The sequence below is a fragment of the Leuciscus leuciscus genome (genome assembly GCF_965113295.1).
Source record: "Leuciscus leuciscus genome assembly, chromosome: 15".
NCBI lineage: Eukaryota > Metazoa > Chordata > Actinopteri > Cypriniformes > Leuciscidae > Leuciscus > Leuciscus leuciscus.
Window position 1 is genome coordinate 23,977,105 of NC_138739.1, and position 26,741 is coordinate 24,003,845.

The 26,741-nt window shown below is 38.6% G+C and overlaps 1 protein-coding gene across 1 annotated transcript; it reads left to right on the top strand.

The window, feature by feature from the left end:
* The first annotated feature begins 5,590 nt into the window (after window positions 1–5,590).
* rnd3a (Rho family GTPase 3a) lies at window positions 5,591–16,881 on the top strand. The gene is made up of 5 exons (XM_082139655.1): window positions 5,591–5,926; window positions 6,092–6,179; window positions 12,604–12,713; window positions 13,913–14,047; window positions 14,389–16,881. Exons 1-5 carry the CDS (start codon window positions 5,777–5,779, stop codon window positions 14,635–14,637), a joined length of 732 nt encoding a protein of 243 aa, XP_081995781.1. The 5' UTR covers window positions 5,591–5,776; the 3' UTR covers window positions 14,638–16,881.
* Window positions 16,882–26,741: the final 9,860 nt, after the last annotated feature.

Here is a 26,741-nt window from a genome sequence, read left to right on the forward strand (position 1 = left end):
CAGACGAGATAAAATCATGCAGGTTTGGAATGACATAAGGGTGATTAAGAAATGAGTACAATTTTAAATGTCAAAACTATTAATTTAAGCGTTGAAAGCACTACATTTTTTCCTGCTGCATTTATTGAATCCCATATCCGTTGTGCCAGGGTGGAAGTGGTCTGCGCTCTCTTCCGTCTCTGTTATCTGAGTGTGTGGTATCGCAAATCTGCATTGCAGCTGTCAACTCGCTCTCTCACGACCTGCAGTTTTATGGCATTTACCACAGACGCTTCCCTCCACATAGTTTTCTTCTTCGTTCTGGAGTACCTCAGGGTTCAATCTTGGGCTCCCATATTTGTGGAGGAAACGCTGGGCCAACAAACGGCAGTTTGATGCAGTCGCCTTTCTACAGTGAGATCTGAATGGGCCGGTAATTAGATTTGGCTCTTATTGTTGTGACACTGACAAACGACACATCCTCGACTCCACATCAAAGACCTCAGGGATAGATTTACAACAAAAGACTTTCCCCTATGTCACTACTGTCCACACCCAGGGAATTATGGGAGTCTTGTCACACAAGCATAACTCACAAGCACTGTATGAAGTCTCCAATCAGTTTGTCACGTTCTGTGGATCAAAAGCGTAAAATGCCACATATGTAGACAATCAAGGGGAACTTGCACAAACCAGCCGCCAACAGAGTCACAGATTAAGTGCTTCTTTGACAAATCCTGATGGTTTTATTTAGCTTTGTCTTCATTTTTATGAGACTTGGAAGTGAAGTTGATCATTTTTAGGAAATTAAAATACTTTCTTTTTTTCAGGGAGTTGATCAGATTGGTAATTTGACAATGATTTGTTCAGTCTGGTTTGTGAATTAATGGTTCAGTCCGATTTGTGAAGGATTCATTCAGTCTGATTTGTGACCAAATTGTTCAGTCTGATTTGGGACCGGATCATTCGATCTGATTTGTGAATGATTTGTTCAGTCTAATTTGTGAATGAATGGTTCAGTCAGATAAATGATCGGATTGTTCAGTCTGATTTGTAAATGATTCATTCAGTCTAATTTGTGAACAAAAGGTTCAGTCTGATTTGTGAACATGTCATTCTGTCCATCTTATGAATGATTCAGTTTGATTTATGAATTTGTTGAGTCTGATTTGTAAACAAATGCTTTAGTTTGATTTGTGAATGAATCGTTCTGTCCGGTTTGTGAACGAATCGTTCTGTCGAGTTTGTGAATGAATCATCTGTCCACTTTATGAACTAATCGTTCTGTCCAGTTTGTGAACAAATTCTTCTGTCCAGTTTGTGAATGAATTGTTCTGTCCAGTTTGTGAACAAATTCTTCAGTCCAGTTAGTGAACAATTTGTGAACGCAAATCATTTTTTAATAAACTGCACCTAAACATAGTCTTTCCTGGAACTGTAGTTATTGTTAGCTATTTACTTCACTCGCCCTGGGGGATTTTTGTAGTTACTCGTATGTCAAGCTGACACATTGTATTTAATTTCATTAGACAAGTTTTTACAGCAGTGTTCGCTTATTTATAATGTCTTGACAAAACTTGGCTTCATGTTAATGACCTTTAAATGAACAGTTCAGCCTCTGAAGACAGACTTAAAACTGAACATAGGGACATGTTTTGGTCTTTTGTACTTACCCTGTGATTGACAGGTGGAATAATTGTGAAATGCTTCTGGTTCATTCCACAGTCGCAGGATAATTCTGTACTACGCACTCCCTAAAAGCACAAACAACGCAATAAGATGTAACAGCATAAGATCATATAGTTATACCCATAAATGTTAATTTAAAGTGAGTAGAATGTATGGTAGTTGAAATTTGTCTTCATTATATTCTGTGTCTTGACAACGTGAAGCGGAACAGCATTAACTCCAATTTGGAACAAATAATTTCCGTAATGTGACACATTTCTGAGGTAAAGTTCAGTGGAAATGAGGAATGTATTACTGTAATACTTGTGTAGAAAGTAAATGGTGTCAATTGTGATCTCAAGTTACTACTAATTCTGTGTGTTTAAAACTGGACGGCCCACTGACAAACCTCTGAAGTGATAGATCTGTTTCCCATTCCCAGTGCAAGCCGACACCTTTTAAAGTTGACCGGCCCTAACAAGTGTGTGTGTGTGTGTGTGTGTGTGTGTGTGTGTGTGAGAAGAGGGTCTTGCTCAGGGGAAATGTCAAATTGCAACATCTTTCCCACAGTTCTCTCTTATGTTATGTGTATCAACTTGTCACTCAGTGATGTACGTTTGAAATTCTCCCTTCAATGTGCCTCATCGCAGTCCTGATCTCATTTGCACTCACTCTCGCAGTCACCTCCACTTGAGGAAAATGAATCTTCAGTTTAAAGCGAGGCAGGATTCGAGCAGTGTTAGTCTGAGGAAAATGTCAGCGTGTCTGCCTGAACGACTATTGACAGAAAGATCTGTGAAGCAGAAAGCAATTTAAGAAGAAAAGGGCCATTTTACTGTCACCGTGCATCGCAGAATAACCATGACAATCTGCCATTATCACTAAACACAAGTCAATGGACATGACGGATAAACAAACAAATAACAGTATGAGGTATGTTAAGTCGCTTACTGTGATAAAACCAACAGAAAGGTGTTTAAATTGGACAGATACTCAATCAAATCACTTCTGGTGTGTTAAGGCCAGCTTCACTGTTGCTATTGCTAATAGTTAGCGTTAGCAATCTCTTCTGAGTTTGTCTAGTAAACAACCCCATATAAAACACCTTAGCAATCACATAGAAACACCCTAGAAAGTACTTAGATGTTAACATAGTAGTACTTAGCATCACTAACATCTTCTTCAGGAAAATTAGGGTCTTTATTACACTGAATAAAATAAAATAAAAACCCTATATATACACTATATAAATACAAATATTATATCTTGACCTCAACCTTATTTGATGTTGATACATTAATTTGATAGCAAATGGATAAGCTTGATAAAGATGTCTACCACACAGAAGTTGTTTAGGATTGCTGATAGTTGTGCTAATTGTTCAGTATTATAGTGTAGTTTGAATACTCTATTTTGTGAATATGTACATTGTTTTATGTGTTTCGGCTAGGATGGCAAAGCGGGTTTATTTCAGTGCTCTCAGACTTTGACATTTGACCAGGAAGAACATGGCATTACCAAGTGCGTAGGTGATTTCATTAGACTCCCAAAATCATGATTTAATTAGCATCATTGCTGACGCATATAATGATCTTTGAGATGGGATGTGCACAGACAGGTCTGACCGCGGTGCTTCACCTCACAGAGCGATGTGAGATGTTACAGCTGTGTGACGGATGCTACAGGCCAGGGTTTTCATGCAGTTACCATTGGATACAGGAGCCAGGTAGATTTCAAATTATTAGCTGTACATTGGGTCAATATTTGCTTTCATTTCACGGAACAAACTTGAAGGAATGTGTGTCAATATACAATGACCTTCCCTCAACACACACACACAGCTCATTGTATTATATTGGCAGTATATCTTCACAGAGAATAAATGAGATCTATAAACTGAAGACAATAGAAAAACTATCTATCTATCTATCTATCTATCTGTCTGTCTGTAGTATCTATCTATCTATCTGTCTGTCTGTAGTATCTATCTATCTATCTATCTATCTATCTATCTATCTATCTGTCTGTCTGTCTGTCTGTCTTTCTGTAGTATCTATCTATCTATCTATCTGTCTGTCTGTCTGTAGTATCTATCTATCTATCTATCTATCTATCTATCTATCTACTGTATCTATCTGTCTGTCTGTCTGTCTGTCTGTAGTATCTATCTATCTATCTATCTGTCTGTCTGTCTGTAGTATCTATCTATCTATCTGTCTGTCTGTCTGTAGTATCTATCTATCTGTCTGTCTGTCTGTCTGTAGTATCTATCTATCTATCTATCTGTCTGTCTGTCTGTCTGTCTGTAGTATCTATCTATCTATCTATCTATCTATCTATCTGTCTGTCTGTCTGTCTGTAGTATCTATCTATCTATCTATCTATCTATCTATCTGTCTGTCTGTAGTATCTATCTATCTATCTATCTATCTATCTATCTATCTATCTGTCTGTCTGTAGTATCTATCTACCTATCTATCTATCTATCTATCTGTCTGTCTGTCTGTAGTATCTATCTATCTATCTATCTATCTGTCTGTCTGTCTGTCTGTCTGTCTGTCTGTCTGTCTGTATGTATGTATGTATGTATGTATGTCTATCTGTAGTATCCATCTATCTATTTATCTATCTGTCTGTCTGTCTGTCTGTCTGTCTATCTGTACTATCTATCTATCTATCTATCTATCTGTCTGTCTGTCTATCTGTACTATCTGTAGTATCTCTCTCTCTCTCTCTCTCTCTCTCTCTCTCTCTCTCTCTCTCTCTCTCTCTCTTTTCACTTTCTCTCTCAGTCAGACAGACATGTTCACAGCATCTACTTTAAGAGCCGATGACTTGCAGATGTAACGTGTAGCAGATAAATATACGCTGGCTCCGTGTCTTCCAGAAGGGCTGTTTCTGCTCCAATGCCTCCGCACCTGGGCAACTGCTCTACAGCCAACATGATATGATTATTAGATCAGTTTTGTGTGTGTGTGTGTGTGTGTGTGTGTGTGTGTGTGTGTGTGTGTGTGTGTGTGTGTGTGTGTGTGTGTGTGTGTGTGTGTGTGTGTGTGTGTGTGTGTGTGTGTGTGTGTGTGTGTGTGTGTGTGTGTGTGTCATTTAAACACACCTGCTCCTGTGGTCAAATTTATATTCATGATTTTTTTTGATTACTTCACATTTGTCCTGTGTAAATGAAATCTGAACAAATCAACTCGGAAAATAGCATGAAATACTACATCTAAAATATAACAGAATTTTTGTCATTATTTTATTGAGAAGAATGTACATGGAGTATTACTCTTAAAAATTAAATAGTCAAACCACAGAACCTCTGGACAATATATGCTGTCAAGTTTACAACATCTACTGTAAGAGCCAATGACTTGCTGATGGAATGAATGTATATAGCAGATAAATATACGCTGGGTCTGTGTCTTCCAGAAGGTATTATAGTGTCTATTATGTATTATAGAGTCAACCGGGGTAAGTTGTCACACATTTCAGTGTAGGTTTATTTTTTTAAATAACAAGAAAAAAGTTGAGTCAGCACATAAAACAGCAGAAATGGCACAGGTGTCTTTTTTTTGTTGTTGTTTTTTTTTTATTTTTTTTTTATTAATTTCTTATTACATCATTAACATATCTCTGTATGATGGTGGTGATGATGATGATGATGGAATTGTTGTTATGTAGTTTGAAGGGCAAAAATGTATGTATATTCAAGACAGTTGGAACGAGATGTTTGAAATCATACTAAACTACTGCTAAAAAACGAGCATTTTGTCATTGGAGATGCATCACATTTTCTCTTCATAGAGCTAAAAGCAAATTCATATTTATTACGGCCTGTAGGATGCGCTCTTTCCCTCTCCCTGCTGAAGGAAAGGGGAGGATCTCAGGATGTCTTCAAGGACAGCCATTGGTTTACCAGGCGCATATAAAACACAGCACATACCCAAAAAGTGAGAGGGGTGTAATTCAAGCAGTTGATGTATATCCCTGCAAGAGAGGGAGAGAGTGTGTAGCGTGTAGAGAGAGACAGAGAGATCAGAACACGGACAGAGGGAATCCGCACCTTTCCAAGAGTGATTATAGAAAGCTGTGCGTGTGTGCTCCTCCGCGGACTTGCGCGTAAAAACAATCAATGAAGGAGAGAAGATCTATCCAGAAACTGTCCCTTCAGCCCGGAATGGATCCGAGTCAGAGCCTCAAATGTAAGATCGTGGTCGTGGGGGACAGTCAGTGTGGGAAAACCGCTCTGCTCCACGTTTTTGCTAAGGACTGCTTCCCAGAGGTGAGATGCGTAAAATCCAGTGGGTGCGCAACTGAGCCTTACGATTTAGGCATTAGATTTGGGCATGTGCTTTCATTTCTGTACTCTATCTATCTACATTTTAATCTCTTAAAATAGACATGTTTGATAATATTTGCAATTTTCTTTCATGTTTCTTTATCCTAGAATTACGTGCCCACTGTGTTTGAGAATTACACCGCAAGTTTTGAGATTGACAAGCAGAGAATAGAGCTCAGCCTGTGGGACACCTCAGGTGAGTCTCAAATCATGTTTTTGTCATGTAACATTTAGTTCAAATGTGCTGCATTATAAAGTGCAATATACACTAAATATATACTGTAGTACAGGGGTCTTCATCCCATCTCAGGACCCTTTGGTGAATAGAGAACCAGAGCGGGGACCTCTTGTTACATATTTTATCAAATTGAGTGTTGTGTGTTAAGTGTGGTCTATAATAATATGCATATATTACCATATTAATGTATTCATGCTGAACTTTAGCTTCTTAAGTTTTATTTGGAGTTGAATAAGTTCATATATAATAATAAAAATGTGTTTTATATCAAACATTAATTTGCGAATTACCTTCAGTGGCATCACAGACCCCCTTTGAAGACACCCAGAATATTGATATGCAGCGTAAATATATATATGCACTATATAATGCCATAATGTTGTGAACATTGTGGCTGTTAATATACAATGAATTCAGTAAATGCAGGCCTTGTAACAATTTAAAAAGTCAGTGTTTTACCTATGAAGCTTCAGAAGTTGTATTTTATTTACGAGGTGTTTTTTCAAGACATGTCCAGACTTGTTGTGTTTATTCATAAAGCCAGTGAACATTTCATCATTTTGATGCATCAGTGTGTTGTGCAGGGTAATGATGTGATTGTTAGCACTTACGTTTATGCCTGGAGGAAAATCTGGATTTGTTTAATAGCTTTTCTTTCTTATTCTGAACGGATGAGCGATTCTTGGTCGTTGAGTCAGTGCGACAGCCTGCCAAGCGTTTAATAACACACACACACACACACACACACCCTGCTTATACACTCTCACACACTCCACCCATCTGTGGAATATGATCCGCAGAAACCTCACTTTTAAGGAATGTTAGGATGGTATCACCGGGAACGTCGCTGTAAGTGATGTTTTGGATAAACAAATGAAACCAAAACTGTTTCCACAGCTGGGGTCGTGCTGCAATTCACACGTTTAACAAAACCAAACAGCCGTTACCACACAGGCATATTAGAGGAGGGTCTTGACTCGCTCCGTCTGAATGTAGGGTATTGGTACGTTTCCAGAGCTTGTGCCCAAATCACCCAGGAGAGATCAGACCTGCTGTCTGGAGGTAATCACAGGCCCTGTAAAGCATCCAGCCAGACAGACTGCTTTAGACGGTGGCCTCTTTGGAGCTTAGCTATGATCTGGGGTAAATGCATTCAGACCTGAATCTAGGGCTTTAAGTTGTTTGGTGCTGTGTGTGGTCTGAAATGAACAGTTATGTGCTAAATATTTCCTTCCCCATGTATATGTTAAGCCACCAAGCTTCCTAAATGGGTAAACCAGGAAGGAAATGTTGTTTGATCAACTTTACCAGCTAGGTTTTGCAGCCTGGCCAGGTAGACCAACACCAAATCAGCTAAGCTGGTCTTTTCAGCCATGTGCAAATAGTAAATTCCTGTTGCTAAAGCTGTATTCTCAATCTGAATCAATTTCTTGCATCCAAAACCAAGTGCCAGTCTGGAGTCATTTCCTAAATCAAGAACCATGTGCTAATTTGACCTGCTGAAAGGCTAGCACAGAGCAAAAAGGCTTTTTGAATGCTGGTGGTAAAAAATGGCATTCATCCTAGTTTGTTAATCGCATGGTAGAATCAGTCCTAGATCTAGAGAACTGAGCTAACCTAAAATCAAATCTGCTGCCATTTTTTTGAATCTATATTATAAATCTAAACATAACATTTTGAGCTATTCCCTAAAACTAGAGGAATTTGCTACAATCTTGAGAACAAATTCCAAATTTTGGATTAATCTGGATCAATTTCCTGAATAATAGTCTGTCCTAAATTAGAATTACTTGAGCTAAGTGTTAATCTAGAGTTATTGCTTAAATCCAGAATTATTTTCTCAATCAAGAGCCATTTTAAAGGTCAAATTAGAGCTGTATCTGATGATAATTCAGAGCATGGTGGTTCAGTTTGGTTTGTGATGTAGGTAGGTACAGGAAAGTGTTCAGCTGACAGATGTCTGCGGTAGGCGTCTGCGGGCAGGGCCGCCCGTCTGGTACTGACGTTTGGATATGTAGTTAGTTGCTTGTTTCAGGCTGTGGGCTTCCAGTCTGCTGTTCATTACTGTGTAAGTTATTGTGTCAGAGACAGGCTCCAAGGTCTCCCCAGCGTGTGTGCGGTCTCCTCTCAAATGCCTAAGTCCGGGATTTAACAAGTTCCAAACACACCTGAGCACATTCCAGATAATGAAAGAAAGAGACAATGTGGACTAGGCAACCTTGTGCATTTGCCCTCAAATAAGCGTACATTTATTTCCTTGGGAACAGCCGATGAATTCGGGGGTTGCTCCTAGAATTGCCCGAATGGATCGTTTCTTGGCATCTCTTCTTTTTGCTGCTTTGTTTCCAACAGCTGCCACCCCCGTCAACCTAGAGGCTGACTGCTCTTGTCATTGTCCACCAATCAGCTGTTGAGTCACGACCCCATTCACCATTCAGCTGGCGATATCCGTCACTGATCCGCCATGGAACCCATTGATACAGTAGAATACATGCGTACCCATTCCGAATTCAAACAGTTCGCTTTTGAGAAAGTACAACCTCGAGTTTTTTTGTCGAGTACAAAAGAGGTGAATACAAATGTGTTCCTTTTTGTTTGTTTTAGTTTTGATTGAGCTCAATTCTTGCGTAACATCTTTTTTATTACCGTCGCCCATTGTTGCGTTTGTTAAAATGATTTCTGTTTACAGCAATGTAAAACCGAGCAATCTTTGTTCATTATTTCAATGTCAAAGTGCCGTCGTCAGTCCGCCGCATGAATGTTTCATTAGGGGTTTCTTGAGTATATTGATTCTAGGGTTTAGTAAGGGCCTTCTAAATCTGAAACCCAATTGTGTATGTGCATGTATTGTGTGTTATACGAAACACAAGAAGTCAGGATTACACTACAGGTGACGAGGGACCGCGTGCTCTCTGATCTTCTCGATGGCCATGAGCATGCATGTGTATATCCCCTAACAGCCGATCCTCTGTGGAATCAGACCCCTTCCCCCATTTCTGCTCTTCCAGACACTTATTGACCAGAAACCCCCTGTAGATTTGAAGCCAGGATCTTGACATGCCTGTCTGAAAGGATCCTTATCCACCAGTCAGACCATGATCAATCAATACATGCACACTGCTCTGGGATCGTTTTGTTCCTTTGTGAGTTGTACATTTTTACAATAAGCATATTGTTTCGGAAAACTATAGTGCCAAATTCAGTCCATTGTTCCTCAAGCGTCCGATCTCTTTGGCCCTTGGGCCGGTGAAAGATACGCTGTCATGACACAATTCGATTGGATGGAGTCTTTGAATTGGCAACTTTGATTGGGTGACCTTGTGAGATGTCACTTTTTTGCAGCTGAAATGTTTTATCAAACTCCTTGATCAGATTGCTGAGGTTGTGGGCTGTAATAGATACGTCCTTCCATTACAAAAATATAATGTGAATCTCTAGCACAGAGCCTAAAAACTTACCTAACACATTTACACTCTGCAATGTGATGTATTTTACACTGAAATAGGCTTTATAATTGGGAAGTAATGAAAGGTGTGGCTTGATATTCATTGAAATTTGATTGGATCTTGAAAAGTGGTTCTTTATGGTCAAAAATCACTACTAGTAGGATATCCTAGAGGCTTAGGGTGTTGGATATCCTAGAGCCTTAGGGTGTTGGGTGCTCTTTGACTTTGGCTAGCACTGTTTTTGCATGCACTGTAAAAAATGATATGATCAGTAAGTTACAACATGTTTTTATATTGCTTTAACTCATCAAAATAAGTTAAGCAATTTTCAACTTTTTTAGTTATACTTTTTAGAAGTTATACAAGATTCAACTCATTTTAAAAGTCAGTTTAATGTAATTTAAGTTGAAATGACTTGCATTTTTAAGTACAATCAACTTGGATGTTTAAGGCAGCAACTTTTTTTTTACAGTGCAAGCACACTTGTCCACTCTTTCTTGCAAAATGTACAAATCTAATTACATTTTGATGAAAGACAATGAAAACAAAGCTGCAGAATTACACCAGGGACAATTATTAAGTAGGTAAATACAGTAAATTTTTGTTGTATTTAGAGCTGAAATAAAGAGAAATCTTAGCGTTTGAGGTTGCATTTGGTATTTGTAGATTTAGAAGTTAAATTATAAATGAATCTAAGTGTTTGCTTAATCTTGTTTATACATTCAAAAACTTCTTACACTTCCTACATTTTATTTTGTAAATAAGTATCATTCAGCTATTGCATGTTTTTTCAGTGTCTTGACCTAAGACGTTGTTATCTAACCTTCTTAATCCAACCCTTGACTGTTATCAGCAAGGGAAGACCTCATTATCAACTAACCCCCGAAAACAAAACGTTCCCGGGATCATTTGAATGGGCTCCTGCCGGGACAGGCTCTCTCAGACCTACTCCTCAAGGCTGGTCAGCTATTGTCGGTTGGATCATATTTCTAACCTCGGCGATTTGGGCCCGCATGCCTAAAATTCCTGTGAGGAAAGGTTTGCTCTCGTACTCCACAAAGCAGCTATTGTGTGGTGAGCCGTCAGGGGAAAAAAAACTGCCATGTGAACCGTTATGTTCTCTGGAATTATTCTTACCTTGTTAGTCAAGGAGGACATTACATTCAGGAGGAACTTGTGTACTGATGTGGAGTTCGAAAATACCTTTTTGTTAAAGTTTGTAATAGTGGTTTAGCAATTCATCAAGGGATTTTCAGGCGGATTTTGTATAGCTTAGTTTACGCTTTATATTTACTTTGCAGAATTGGAGAATTGTTTCTGTTTACTGCTTTGTTTTGATGTAGATCAAGAAGACAGTCAGGGATCTAAGCCCAAAAAATGCCAGTGGCCAAGAATTCTTTACTGTGTGTGTGCTTTTACGTGGTTGTAGTCACCACATGTTTAGAGAAGGATTTGAACACTCAGGGAATCCATCAGCTGTCAGTATCTCACACACACACACACACACACACACACACACACACACACACACACACACACACACACACACACACACACACACACACACACACACACACACACACACACACACAGAGAGAGAGACACCCAGAGAGACACAGACAGATGTGTGTGTATTAAGGAATGTAGTTTGTGTTGTGATAGCTATGGTGTCCCACAAGTGTGTGTGTCACTGCAGTTAGCTATTACTTACACAAATACTGTACAGACACACGCTCAGCGGGGTTTTGATTTGTTATGTGTGCACTGGACAGAGAAATAAAATAATGTGTATAGTGAGCTGTTTAGAGAGAAAACTGTGTGGGGGGTAGCAGTAGAGAGTGTGTATATGCGTGTGTGTGTGTGTGTGTGTGGGCATCTGTTGTGTGTCTCAGAAAAGGTAGAAGGCCACACTAACAAAAAAGTATTGTTTTTTTCTTCAAAATAACTGATAATTAGATCTAGATACAGATGTAGTTACTACTTGACATTGCAAATTAGTGATAAAATAATTAACCATAATAAAAAGCAAATATATCATGTGAAACCGTAAAACGTTGTCCTCGTTGTTTTCTTGTTTTTTGGCCTGTGGCTGTGGCTGGAATATGAGCTGTAAAGTCCTGCGGCTGCATGTGTTTTTAACTTCACATTTTTCTACTTAACTTCTGGCACTGTGAATTATCATTCTGTCAAACTAAACGGCCCTCCCTTCCCTCTGTCTCTCTCTCTCTCTCTCTCTCTCTCTCTCTCTCTCTCTCGTAAACACAACTTCTGTCCTGGAATCTGGCACGTTATAAATGTGTTTGTCCTGTGTGGATTTTACATACCGTGTCTGGCAGAGTAGCAATGGGTGGGAATGCTTCGTTCTGTCAGAGTAAATCCTGGATTGTACTGTCCTCAAAAAGAAAAACATCTCCGGTTTTAGCCAGGAAGGGAAATGCTACATCTGGCAAGGGTCTAGTTATTAACTGTCATTGCTAAGGAAAGCATCAGTATTTTTATTGCTCATACTTTGATTTAGGAATTTGAAGAAGTGTCTTGTGCTTGTGTAAACCGTTATCAATCATAATTTTGCACTATAAACTATCCGCATTGCACCAGTGACAAAGAACTGGAAGTGTTCTGTGTACTGAGTTTTTATTTTTTTATGAATAAAAACCAATTTAAAGGCTTTTTCATTCCTTCTGGAAAGCAAAAGCGTGCAATTATCTGTAAAAGTTTCATGTTTAGTGTGTCTGAAGAGGAGCTTCAATGGTTTAAAAATTCATGAATGCTTTCAAATTACTGTCTGTACTGCGTCGCTGAGTGAAAGTTAAATGAGGTTAAGTAATATTTTGACTGCCCTCCAGACAGAACCACTATCCTCCTTCAGTTCTCTGAGCGTGCAAATGTTCAAGCAAACTTGTTCTTCCTGACCAATCCACCTTTTTGTGTTACAGGCTCCCCATACTATGACAACGTCAGACCACTCTCATATCCAGATTCGGACGCCGTCATCATATGTTTTGACATCAGCCGGCCGGAGACCCTGGACAGTGTCCTAAAGAAGGTGAACATTTTAAAACCAGTAGTACTGAGCTGACACACTTAATGTGAGCTAAACAACTAGGATATTCATTTATTAACATCCATTGTTGTTCCTGGAATGATATTGATACCAACCAATCAGATTTTTTGACTGGGGTTGGGGTTCCCATCAACCTGTCAGAATTTAGGATTAGAGCTGGGTTTCAGGGATTGAATGACATTGTTATCAACCAATCAGATTTTAGGGCTCCACCTGAGGGTCTTGATTAAAGACATGCAACCTTCCTTTCATATTGATGACAAAGAAAATTGATTTATTGTCTAAGTAGTTGACGTCTTGGTGCAAAATACGGGTGTGGTGCACTGAATTTTGTGAGTTTCTTGGATATCGAACCGTAGGCTTGACCTTACTGGTTCCAAACAGTCTAATTGGCTTTTAAATGCCTTGACTGTGATTCAGAGAAATACTTCTACAAGTCCTTTGTGTTCTTCCCACTCTTTGTTGCATCCCAATAAAGTCGTCCTTTGTTTGGTAGGGGTTGGATGTCTTCTCGTAGACTCTCAGTCTGGGGTCAGGTGTCTGAAATGGCCTATGGCTCTGTTTCACTCGGTTAGGCCCCCCTTCATAGTATTATGCTGGCATTAACTAGACCATGTGAGTGGAAGTTCAGCCCGATTGTCTTAAAACGGTTGAAAACTGGGTCGCAGAATCGGAAATACGATCAGGCTACACGTGAGTCCCTGCTTGGAATAAGCTAGTACTTTGAGGCCTCTGGGAGCCAGAGGTGAGCACAAAAGGATCATGGGAATGAGGGAATGTAGGGTGTCCGTGTTCCTGTGTGAACAATCGTATGGCTGTGTTGTACCCGCCTGTCTCCCGCCAGATTAAATCCGGTGATTTAATGCCACACCGACACAAAAAATTCTTTGTTTGGGAAGGACAGGAATGCAGATCACCTGTAGCATTGTTGGGAAGAAGCACACACAGATACACACCCTGAAAAGCAGTCATTACAGTGCAAGCTTTATCCCCACAGGAAGCATGTGCCTCACCTCTAGCAAGGAAGATTAATACTCTTGTGCTCATGAAAAAAGGGATGGGATGGAATGTGATCCGCTAAGAGAATGGAAACAGGAAACACTTGTTCTTGTCTTTTGTCCTCTGGATCAAGGCCAGATGGTTTCATCTTTCCGTGTTGGTTTTGTGTCTTTCTCTCACAGTGGAAAGGAGAGATCCAGGAATTCTGTCCCAACACAAAGATGCTCCTCGTCGGATGCAAGTCAGACCTTAGAACGGACCTCACGACTTTAGTGGAGCTGTCCAATCACAGACAGACGCCGGTGTCCTACGATCAGGTGGGTGGTTCTCTTATAAAGTGCATTTGCAATTTGGATGGACGGCATTGAGACGCTAAACTTTAGATCTTTAATTTGCCAAGTTATCTAACGCCTATCTTATTACTTTACCAGTAATTACGTTTAGCAGCAAAGGCAGTTCAGCAACATTGCAATGGTTTGGGTTACTAATCTAATCTGTGCATTAAATGTCTGGGTGATAAAGAGCTAAATCTTCCAGTGCTCAAAGCTAAACTTAATTTTGATGAAATTGCAAGCAGTAATCGTAGAACTTCACGAACTAATCGCGACTGAACTGTTAATTGCTGATCAAAGCTCATTATGTCCTCTTTCTCATTTAGGGTTCAGCTATGGCTAAGCAGATCTCCGCACCTTATATCGAATGCTCCGCAGTGCAGTCGGAGAACAGCGTGCGGGACATTTTCCACGTTGCAACGTTGGCTTGTGTAAATAAGAACAACAAAAACATCAAGCGCAACAAATCGGCACGCGCCACCAAACGCATCTCACACATGCCTAGTCGACCAGATCTTACTGCCGTTGCAACAGACCTACGCAAAGACAAAGCAAAGAGTTGCACGGTCATGTAGTGCAAGGTGTTCGGGGGAAAGATTTATTCTGGGAAACGGTGAGGGTGAACTGTGGAAGCAAGAAAGGTCTGGAATTCCTTCCATAGACAAAGCAAAATTGGAGAGCGGGAGTGTTTACTCGATGTCCTTGAATCTCTCCGGTCTCTCTGGTTTGAGGGTTCCAGCTTGTGGACGTAAACCCATAGTACGGCCCCAACCACCTCTCCTAAACTTATCCACTCAGCAGGAGGATGTCACCACCCTCTCGGCAGATCGGAGGCCTTCCTTCCTGCTCCTGGATGTGAAACTGCTTCCTCTCTGGAGGGTTCCTTCTGGAAGCTTCTGCTGCAGGAAAGGAAGGAGGAAGTAGAATCACATAACCATTGAGTCCAGTGTTTCCGCTGAGCTTTGGTTCACAGCTATTTTTAAAAGATGCACATTTCAGTTGGTATTAATGGCCGTGCAACGAAACAGCGAAGGGGAAGATGACTTTCATAATGGCGAAATTCTGAACTCTCGCTTCTTTCTTTTTGAGTCTGTACACCTTAACGAGGATATGAAACGAGAGTGTATCACTGTGGTTACGGATCACTTCCTCCTCCGATCCTTCTCGGTCTGTTTTTGTTTCTTCTGTAGACCAAGAGCACGAGTTTGTGTGTGTGCGTGGTTTTCGTTTTCTAATGCTAAGCTCAGCTAAAACCGTCACCATGGATACGCCGCTGGTATATTTGAACTCGCACTGTTTTCTGTATAACTCCTCATAATCACATTACGGTTCATTAGGATTCAGAAAAAGAAAAACCAAAGAACTGGAAGGTTTTCAAGTCGGATGAATCAATGTTTGACGTTCTGGAGTGCATGATGGATGTGTATTTGAGGGCTTTTGGTGGATCAATGAGAATTTCTTTCACGGTTCCGTAAGAACATGGTTCCGCTTTATATGGAAGCGCAAATATGACATTTGAGAATTGACCCGATCATTTAGTATTCATTTGCATTCGGTTTATCCCTGAAGGGGCATTCACACTGACAGAGTTTTGCAGGGACAAAACATCTGGAAGTCTTTAATTTGCAATGAGAGTTGGTGATTTGATGTCTCATGAGCAACAGAGACCGTTTACAATGCAATGCAGTTCAACTTCATGCAAATCTGAAACAAAAATAATGGCGGAACTGCACCAAAGGCGGTTAGCATGCTAATTTATTTAAGCATTTCCTCTGAAAATGTCCAAAAAATTCTATTTTTAAACATATTTCAGACAAAATCTTGCTAAACTAGACAACCTTGCTAAACGACAAGTCAGTTTTTGAACTACTAATTGATCATTGTGTAGAAACATACTAGAAACCAGTTGTATAGCAAGTTGGCGAAATCCAGTTATTTAATCTCTGTCAGTGTGAACGCCTCATAAGAATAACAATACTATTGCATTAACAAATGATTGTTAAACAAGCACATGACTAGCTTTTCATTGTTAAAGTCGTTATCTGTAAAATGTTACATGAACAATTGTGCCTTTTGAGACATTCTTTTGTTTAAGCACAATTGTTAAAATGTTAAATAAACAATCAAATATCAATTTCAAGGTCATATTAAACCTGCGCGTCTATCTGCCCAGCCCAAGAATGAAAATAATGCTTTTCGAAGGGCATGTTAAGAAAAAAATGTCTCTCCTCTCTCTACTAAACTATGCAGTCTGCTTCTGAACACACGCGAGAGGATTGAGAAAAAAACGATTAATGCACATTCTTTCTCTTTCAAAACAAACATTTCTTGTGACTCGGTATATTGCCTTGCAGAGCCGTGGAAGAATATGCGTTCCGCTGTTGTAGTGCTTAAAGTTTCTCAAAACAAAAATCTTCAGACGTTTGAAGCTAGCTGCAAAATCTCATTTGCTGCATGTTTGTAGTTGCACTTTTTGTTTAAACTGGCGCAAAACAAACCTTTTTGTTTCATTTGTCTTTGTTTTTAATGGGTCAGAGAGAAATTTCTCGACCGTGTCACAAATTTGTTTTCACATAGACAGTATTACAAATTTCGGTGTGTGTAAATGTTGAGAAATGTGTAGGTGCTTATAAAAAAACAAAAACAAAATGTTTTCCTAATGTAGGATGTCTGTAATTTTTTTTTTTATGCCTTCTGTGTGTTGAGGTCCATGTATGTCTGTTTTGTTGATGTTGCCATAATATTTATTGAATTATATATTTTTTTTCCCTTCGAAATAAATCCAAAAATAAAATGAAAAGGATCTTTTTGATATGAAATGTTTTCCTTTTGCTTGTCTTGTGGGTCATCAACTACAGGGGATGTCAGAGAGTGTGTGTGTGTGTGTGTGTGTGTGTGTGTGTGTGTGTGTGTGTGTGTGTGTGTGTGTGTGTGTGTGTGTGTGTGTGTGTGTGTGTGTGTGTGTGTGTGTGTGTGTGTGTGTGTGTGTGTGTGTGTGTGTATATATATATATATATGCTATACATTATAAGAATGTATATAAGCTGGCATGTGTTTGAGATTCATCATCTCATTCCTAATGACTCATTCCTTATTACATTCCAAGTGTGACTTTGCCCTGGGCATCGGATCTCTTCCTGTGTGTTCCTCAATTTCATTCATGCGGTTTCGGGTCACTTCCCCCTGCGGAAGGAAATGACCTTCAGATGACCTTCACCCAGCCCTTTCCGGAGTCTTCATTCACAAACCCCACGGGCCATCTTATGCAGTTAGAGCTGAAAATATAGGCATAATTTCCTTCATTTCAGTTGTGTATTGTGTAGATGAAGCATAGAGATGAAGTCACACTGAGTTGGCCAAAGCTCTTTGACCTATACCATTCAAAACATTAAATGTGGCTTTCCTCAGACAAATATGGCATCAAATATTCTCCATACACAAATATTCTCCAACACTATTCATCATTAACTCTGAATGTGAAAGCTGTCGATCAGGTATAGAAATGTCACATTGACAAACTTCAGTCAAGGCCGGAATATTCGTTCTTTCATCCTCGCCGTCTTCTCTTTGTGTGAATGCAGACTAAACACACACTTTTTTTCTGTCAAGAGCATCAGGCGGTATTTTCGTTTCTGACAGACAGCTATTGCAGAGATAAATCCAGACCATTACAAACCCGAACTGTGGCCCTGATTAATTGTGTGAGTTGTGAAAGTGCTTTGTTGTTACGTCGAGACAAGGCCGAGTGAAAGTGATTCATTACAGCAGCGTCTGACTGGAACACGCATTAATAGTGTTTCCTTTACGCATGATAGCTCATATATCACAAGCAGAAACATGGAATAGATTCATACAAAACATGATGAATGATAACACAGGCCTGTCAGATTTAAAGTGCTTTTGTGCATATAAACAAAACCAAAAGCAGTTGTGGTGAAAATTCGTTACAGAAAAGTATTGTGGCAGTATCGTGGTATAATGATGGTTATACTTTGGTACATAAATATACCACATCACATGGTATTTTACTTCTTTTTTTTTATTAAATAAAAAAAAAAGTATCATGTTTTATATATATATATATATATATATATAATGTAAATAGAATATATAAAATTATATTATAAATAAACTATATACATTTAGCATAAAGTTTTATTAAATAAGTTTATATAAATAAAATCATGTATATTTTTTTAAATGTCATAAATTATTTTTATATTTAGTTATTACCATAATACACCTTGGTATATTTAAAAAAGAAATGATAATAATAATAATTTTTTATATTTTTACATAATTTTGTATATATAAAATGTTTCATATACTGTAAATTAAAATATAATATTCTATATAATATACACAATTATATTATAAATAAGTTTAAAATAATAAATAATAAAAATGTATTTGATACATTTTATATAAATAATATGATTTTTTTTAAATATTGTATAAATATATTTATTATTTGTAATATTTATTAATTACCACAATATACTTTAAAAAACATACCATATTTTTTGGTATACCATGGTACTATACATTCAAAAAGGTACCAAGGTACTTCCAAGAATACCACGGTACATGTCCAAATTACCGTAGTAATACCATGGAACTTTTTTGTAAGTGATCAGATGATTACCATATTTATGTGGTATTAATATAGTATTCCAATGTATTTGAAGGAATACCACAATATTACCAAGTTACAAGTCCAAAAAACATGGTATTTCCATGCCCAACTGTAAAACTATCATGGCACAACATTACCACATTACCACAGTCTTTTAAGCAACCACACCTCCGGCGGCGACTTTTGCATGCATCAGATTTTTTCAGAAAATCCAATCTAGTTCGAGATACAGTGTAATTTCAGATCCTTTTAACATCAAAAAGTCGTTGTTCTGCATCTGTTCCTCAAATTTGAGAGTTGTAGCTTCAGCCAACCTTCCCAAATAAGCTAGACAAGCTACAATCATATCTGATGTAGATGTTAAGAGTAAGTGTGTATCTCTGCTGGATGTTTTCTGGTTGAACGGATGCTCGAATGTGAGCAACACAGCCAAATGTCAGAGCCGGAGAACAGGAGAGATCTGATAACCAGAACCATCGATGTGTTGTGTCTGGTCTGGCCTTTTGTTTTCTAACACCTCTGAATATTTGACGATATATTGAAACCAACGCCTGGCGGGTTTTAACGCCGTGTGTGCTCAGATACCCGTAAATGTCACCGTCGTTGTTCTCACATTTTGCATTAATCGACCAAGGTTACTGTACGTGACGGATGAAATGTCAAGCAATGTGTAGCGCTCAAAACATCTCCGGAAGAACTGCGTTTTTCTCTTGGGTGAATCAGGAAACCATTTAGCACTTTGGGATTCCAAAAAAAAATCAATACGTTCAGACCTGAACCTCTTTGTACGTGTTTTATTGCTTTTGTGAGATGAACAGGGGTTAAAGGTCATATATGTTCATGTGTGTGTGTGTGTCTCAGACAGGATACAGTGTCATAATGGGCTCATACGGCTATTTTGTGGCACATATGTGGTAACTTATATAGACACGACTGAGTGCATTCACACGCATCGCTTTAACACCTGTCAGACAGGGAGGAAATTAAATCATGTCCTACCGCTGGAAACACAAACAACCAAACGCACATACAGCGCTGATAAGACAGGCACTAATTGAAATTCCATTCTTAATGGCCCCTAAGAGCAGATCAGCAGTGGGCCGCACGGGTGATTGACTTTTATTGTGCTTTTGGTGTCTGTCTTGACCCGCCTAACCATGATGCCTTTGGGGAAAGAAGCTTGAAGAAGCTGCTGTGGCGAATTTTGACGCAAGACGTTTTGTTTAGAGCATACTACATACTACTAGCATACTACTCCTATTTCTGTCATATAAAAATATTGTAAAAGGACCAAGAGTATACTAGTATGCAGTTCTGCATACATCATTATGCAAACAGGAAGCGACATGCAAGCTTTCTATAATACTGTGTTTTTGTACTACTATTTAAAAACACTGAGTAATATGTTAGTATGCTATTTGAAATTCAATTATTGTGATTTTGTGTGTTATGAGTCAATGAATCCATTTGTTCAAAAAGACATAGGCTGTATCCAAATATGCATACTTCCCTTATAAATAATAGCCCAAAAAAACACCAGATCCGGGCCACATCTGATACATCTGGTGGTTTCCACGCATACCAGATGTAGGCCGGATCTGGGCCGACACTATGTTCCTGTCTGGGATGTGAAAAGAGTAGTACATCCAAATTCATAGTTTTCATAAAATAGTATTCGAAATTTACCTGGATGACTTGCTTCTGAGGAAGTATGAATGGCATTGAAGTGAGGCAGCTGATGCTGGTACAGTAGGTCACATGACAATGACAACATGATGAATATAGTAGGTCTGGATTGCATTATACCACACTTTTGTAACGACCAAAATAATTCAAAAGTACCACACCATTTTTTTTTGACGCAGCCTCAGTGAAACCAAGACAGGTTATTATTCCTGTGAAGGGGGCGTGGCCGTTCTGTAGTTCCAACCAATGGAAATGTTCCTTCACAGTAGGGGTGGGCGGATCGATCCTGAAGTATCGATACTTTCAATACTGACGTGGCATCGAAAAGGATTGATCCTCACGTAAAAATATCGATCCAAATGTGTGTTTTTTTTTACCAGTAATTTGTATTAATTTAGCACGCAATTCAGTGGGTAAAATAAGCTTCAAAAGTGGAAAAATAAGCGCATGTTAGCGAATAATTGTGTAGGATAGAACTATTTCTCCTAGTCATCCTGATACAAGAAGCAATGTTGGTGCTTCGCTGAGTTCGCTCTCATGCCCATAGTACGTTTGGGAAACGAAGCCTTGCTTAGATGACAGAGAAACAATCGGGAGTTATTTCGCAATAAACAAACTAAAAGTGTACATAACGGTTCAAAATTTTGACGTCAGTAAAAAAATTTTTTATGAAATTACTTTTTTTATTCAACAAGGATCGATGCATTAAACTGATCAAAAGTGACAGTCAAGTGTTTTACAATGTTAAAAAAAATCTATTTCATATAAATGCTGTTCTTTCAACTTTGTTCATCAAATAATTCTGCATAAAATGTATCATGGTTTCCACAAAAATATGAAACTGTTTTCAATATTGATAATAATTTCTTGAGCAGCAAATCAGCATAGGTTAAAATGATTTCTCATCATGAAGGATCATGAAGACTGGAGTAATGATGCTGAAAATTCAGCTTTGATCACAGGAATGAATTACAGTTTACTATGACATAGAAAACAGATAGCCTATGTTAAATTGTAATAATATTACTGTTTTCACTGTATTTTTGATCAAATAAATGCAGAAGAGAATTAAAAATCTTACAGACCCCAAACTTTTGAACTGTAGACTAGTGTACAATAGTGCATTTACTATAATTAGGGTAGTTTGGTAAAAGTCACTGACTAATTACAGGCGAGTTGAGAGCACAAATCACAAAATATTTAGTGCCAGTGGTCATGAAAACGTATTCAGATTTAGCATATTAATGATGCATTCACCTCATAAATCATGACATGCTCAAGTGCATGCTTTTAAAATTAAAAAGTATTGGTATCGGTATCGATATCGGCGATACTGGCCCTGTATTTACTTGGTATCGGATCGATACAGAATTTTGCAGTATCGCCCACCCCTACTTCACAGCCCGCGCTCGAATGCAATTGGTCGTGACGTGTAGTCAAACAAACACTTCATAGTCAATCAAAATATACGACCACATCTATGATTCTTTCACTCAAAAGATTCTCACATAAACGAAGCACCACTAATTAAGACATCATAAATGCTTTTCCGAACAGAAAGCCAATGGATTTTTATCAGATTCTATGAAAGTATCTCGTTCAAAATTGATTGAAACCAGGTAAGAGTCGCGTGCATGTGATTCACGCGCTATTTGTACGACACCTAACGTTAAATGTAGACTAACAAAACAATATTACAAAGTTATGTTTTAGTCTGCTTATGTATAAGGAAAAGACAGCAAGGCAGCTCACTGGGCTTTGAAACAGTGATTCTTCCCAAGGAGGTGTTTCTCAAATGTTAGAAATGTCACTTGCCATTCCGTGTCCCTGTAACCAACACACACACACACACACACACACACACACACACACACACACGATGCAAGCTCAATAGGTGCTGTCTGCAAAGCTTTGTTCTGTAAATCCTGGGGCTGCATGAGAGAATCAGTCATGCACAGCTGCAGTATACAGACAGAGAGAAATCAGACAATAGCCACAGTATGTGTGTGTGTAGATTTGTGTGATCAAAACATCTGAACACAAAGCAAACCGCTATAGAACAGCTACCTGTACAATTAAACGCTCACAAGACTTTCAAAAGCAACATTAAATTAGATGAATTATTTAAATTATTGAACAAAAAACTTCAAAAAATCTTAGGTTAAATTGAAATGAGTTTTCTATATAATAAAACGTACAACGTGGCTTTCTGAAATACTAGATTCTGATGCAACATTCTGCGTTCAGATATTTTCATAGTTTGACACTAAACTACATATTTCACTGTTGTCATAAGCAAATAAAGGTCTAAGTTTCATGTTTCTCATTTTGCTGTAAATTTAGTAAGTAGTGATTATAGATTATAGAGAATGTGAAGCTACGTCACGGCGTGTTGAATGCTGGGGCGGCGGCACCATTTTAAAGGGACAGTTCACCCTAAAATAAAAATTAAAGGTTCTAAGCGATGTCACACGTTTTTTAGGCTGAAACATTTTTTGTCGCATACAGCAAACATCTCCTCACTATCCGCTAGCTGCCTGTCCCATGAACACACTGTAAAAAAAACGCGGTCTCTGTAGACAACCCAAGATCCGCAAACGGCAACAAAAACAAATTGGGCCAACCTGCACCACGAAACATAACAAACAGTGTTCCAGCCAATAACCGACAAGAATGATTTTGGGGTGGGGGTTGGGGGGTTAGTGCACGTGCACATGAAGGGGGGTGTGGGCAGTGGAGGAGAGAGAAGCATGAAGAGGGAAGTTAACTAGAGGAGAGATGTCCTAGACAACGACTAACGTTAGAATTATATTCTCTTGAATTTTGATATGGCCGACACACGACCAAAGAGACGTATGATTGAGTCTGAAAATAAAGCAAAATAACTGAGAAAAATGAGAAATAGTCCTCAGATGCCATGTCTCTAATTTATATCAAAACATCTAGCGTTAATTCAATCTCAAACAGTTGAATTAAAATAGGTTATTACTCCACCACGTGCGAGACGTCATAAACCAAGGTGGTTGAACGACCACTTTGCGACAATATGGTTTCGGGAAACAGTCGTGACTAGCAAGTTGATTTCACCTACGATGCATCGTACTATGGTAGCGAAGCAGCGAGTTACGTTGTTTTACGGGAAACGCACCCCTGAGCGGGATTCGAACTAGCCTTTCCGGCATGGGAGGCGGGTGCGCTAACAAGGACGTTATAGACTGCAGCCACTAGCATCAGTCGCTAGTGCGTCTCTTGAGATCAGGGGAGTGAAGTTTACTAACTGGCTTCTGTTACACTCACCCTCCGAACCCTCACTCCCATCCGGGTCACGGCACCAACATTACCCCACCGGTCCTACTTGTACCGCTCTGGGATTCGAAACGTTGTTTCAGGCATGGGAGGCGAGCATGCTGACAAGGATGATAAAGACTGCAGTCTGTAGCGCCAGTCGCTAGTGCGCCTCTTGAGGCCAGAGGAGTGAGATTCTGAAGAAGAACCGGTTCTCGTTCTCAGCTTCTTCTTCAGTCTTACAATGCCTCTCCACCTCACATTGGGATTTATTTTGCAAGAATGACTAATAGCCGGTTGACTAAATGATGCCTCCCGTGAGTCATGGTTGTGTTTATGAACCCTGACTAAAAACAAACACTACACTGTAGATCACAGAGGATAAAGGACACCAGTACAATAGCTGCATCATTAGCTCACACACAATCGTAAATTCTCTCACAGTGGGCAGCCAGTTGAACATATGCTAAAGTGCCTTTTGCTCTGGCCACACACACACACACACACACACACACACACATACACACACACTATTTGTCTCTGCCATCTGCTATGCTCTTTGGCCTCTGTGTGTGTGTGAGAGAAAGACTATGTTCGGTTGATACACACCTGGCCCTGGCCACCAGTGTGAGCATGAGTTGTGACTCTCGAACTAATACTCTTTCACGCATCATTTCATTTCCGTTTGATCATTTTGTCATTTTAATTATGAGTCTATTAATCATACTTTGAATGTGCATTTGGAAAGGACAATTTACTTTTGTATATTTGTATGTGTGACACTTGACGTGTGTGGTCCTCACCTTAAAGGTCATGCTAATTTGGCAAAGTGTGTGTGTGAAACGTGCTATGTGTGAAACTGTGTATGATTATTCAAGACGTTTGCAATACATGTTCAAGATTTTATACCAAACAAATTAAATTTTTTGATTAATTAAAAGTTTCGGTGTTTTACGGAGCTACTCTAGTTGCAGAACATTCTTTAATGGACATGTTTAGGTTCTTTTTTTCTTTTTTTTTTTAAACCAAAACCTTCCCAGAACTATACAGGTGCTAGATGGTTACTGATGAACAGCAGGGTACTGTGGATGATATCGGAGTAAAGAGGTTAGGGGAACATTCTCAGAACGTTCTGGCAACGTACTGGGAATGTTAGCAACGTTCTCTAAATGTTCAATTTACGTAAATAAAAATTTCCTGGATAATCAACAGAGAATGTTAGGATATCTGTTCTGGGAACCAGAAGCTATATGTGATAAACAAGACAAACATGTGTGTGGTTCTTAAAGGTCATGCTAATTTTGCGATGCATGAACATTCAACTTTTGGGAGCTGGAAATGTGTATGTTTGGGTCTTGCTATTTGCTGATGTGAGGGTGTGTAATTATCTCAGAGATTGCATGAAATCGTCTTTACCCTTCTGTACAAAATGAATTAATTTCTGAGGTCGTATGTTGGAATAAATAGCACGTGCGTGTGATAATACCAGTCGGTTTTCACTAATGACTCAATTAGCGGGGAGTCTCTTATCATAATGGGATCAGCGTAGAGAGAAATTGTCCGAGAAACAAAGAATTCCCAGGGAAAATCTCTCACAAAGCCTGTCAAGAACGTGTCCGGGGTCATATTTCATGCCAAAAACATACTAAAATAAGTCATTATGTTTTGCTTAAAGACCGTTTTTAGGACCATTAAGATATTTTGGAATTGTGATGATTTTTTTATGATGATTACTGTAAGCAGATACTTTATCCAATTTTTATATCCAGTGTTGTTTTAGTATTATTATATTTCTGTATTTATTAATATTTTGAATTAGCTGTTATTTTTACATTTTCAGTTTTTGTAAATTTGTTATGTGCTTTTGTCAATTTAAATAAATCTATTTAGCTTGAATTTATTTTCATTTTAAGAATTTTAGTACTTTGACGTATTTCAATTTGTTTATGGTAAGTTTTCAATTAAGATGTTTAGTTACATTTTTAAAGTTTTTCATCAAATATTTTATTTTTTATAGTTTTAATATGTATAATTTGAATAGTTCTAGTTAGCAATAACAACACTGAATTCTCATTACCTTAATGTAAAAAATATCACTCTCTTTACATAATGCATATATATATATATATACTGTATATCTTAATAGTATATGTTGTACTGCTTTTAATTTATGTAGTACATGTTATTTAATATATATTGAATACAACTTTTTTTTTTTTTTTTTTGCATAAACATGATGTGAATTCATGAAAAAATGTATAAATAAATAAAAATAAAACATCCACTAAGTTTTGCTTAATTTCCAAGAAAATAATGTCTTATTACCAAAAATCCTAAAGGCCTTTAAATAGTCTTTTTGCAAATATAATTTCTTTCTAATAATTTTGATTTTGTGGTAAAATGACCCGCACCCCAGTCCCCTGTGAGGAGTGATTGACCAAATTTTAGCGACAGAGAAAAAGCGAGACAGAGACACACTCGGGTCATTATCAGTCCATCAGCCAGCTGTCTCCAACAATATTCACCATATTCACCATCATTTCGCCTGTCTGTCGGCCCTCCTGTCTTCCTGCTCTAGACGAGCCCGTCTCTCCCCCGCTAATGAATAGGTCCAGTCCAATAATGGACTCTTTAGAAAATGCTGTCAGTGTGAAGAGCTGTTTGGGTGTGCTCATGTGACCCTGTAGGGCACGGAAAAGGAGCCCTCGTGTATCCAAAGAGTGCTTTCACATTTAATCCATTCATTAAGCACGGAATGGTGTAATTATGTTGTGTGTTAACCACGAATGAAGATCAGACACACACTGTGTGTGTGTGTGTGTGTGTGTGTGTGTGTGTGTGTGTGTGTGTGTGTGTGTGTGTGTGTTGAGAGAGAGAGATGTTTGTTTCTGGTGCTGCGCAGGAAACAACACAGACGGCCATGAATATATAATAATGTTTATTGTTATTAAAAGATCAGACTTACAAGGGAAATGTCTGTGGATAGGAATAATCCAACACAAACATTCCAACTTTCAAGATTCAGGGAGGAATTAGCTTAGAATGAAGGGATAACAGTGGTTATTTGCTCAT

Excerpts from the sequence above, each read along its gene's own strand:
- rnd3a (XM_082139655.1), top strand. The coding sequence starts at position 5,777 with ATGAAGGAGAGAAGATCTATCCAGAAACTGTCCCTTCAGCCCGGAATG. Across the intron at positions 12,714-13,912 it reads TGGACAGTGTCCTAAAGAAG|TGGAAAGGAGAGATCCAGGA; the intron begins GTGAACATTTTA and ends TTTCTCTCACAG. Across the intron at positions 14,048-14,388 it reads CGCCGGTGTCCTACGATCAG|GGTTCAGCTATGGCTAAGCA; the intron begins GTGGGTGGTTCT and ends TTTCTCATTTAG.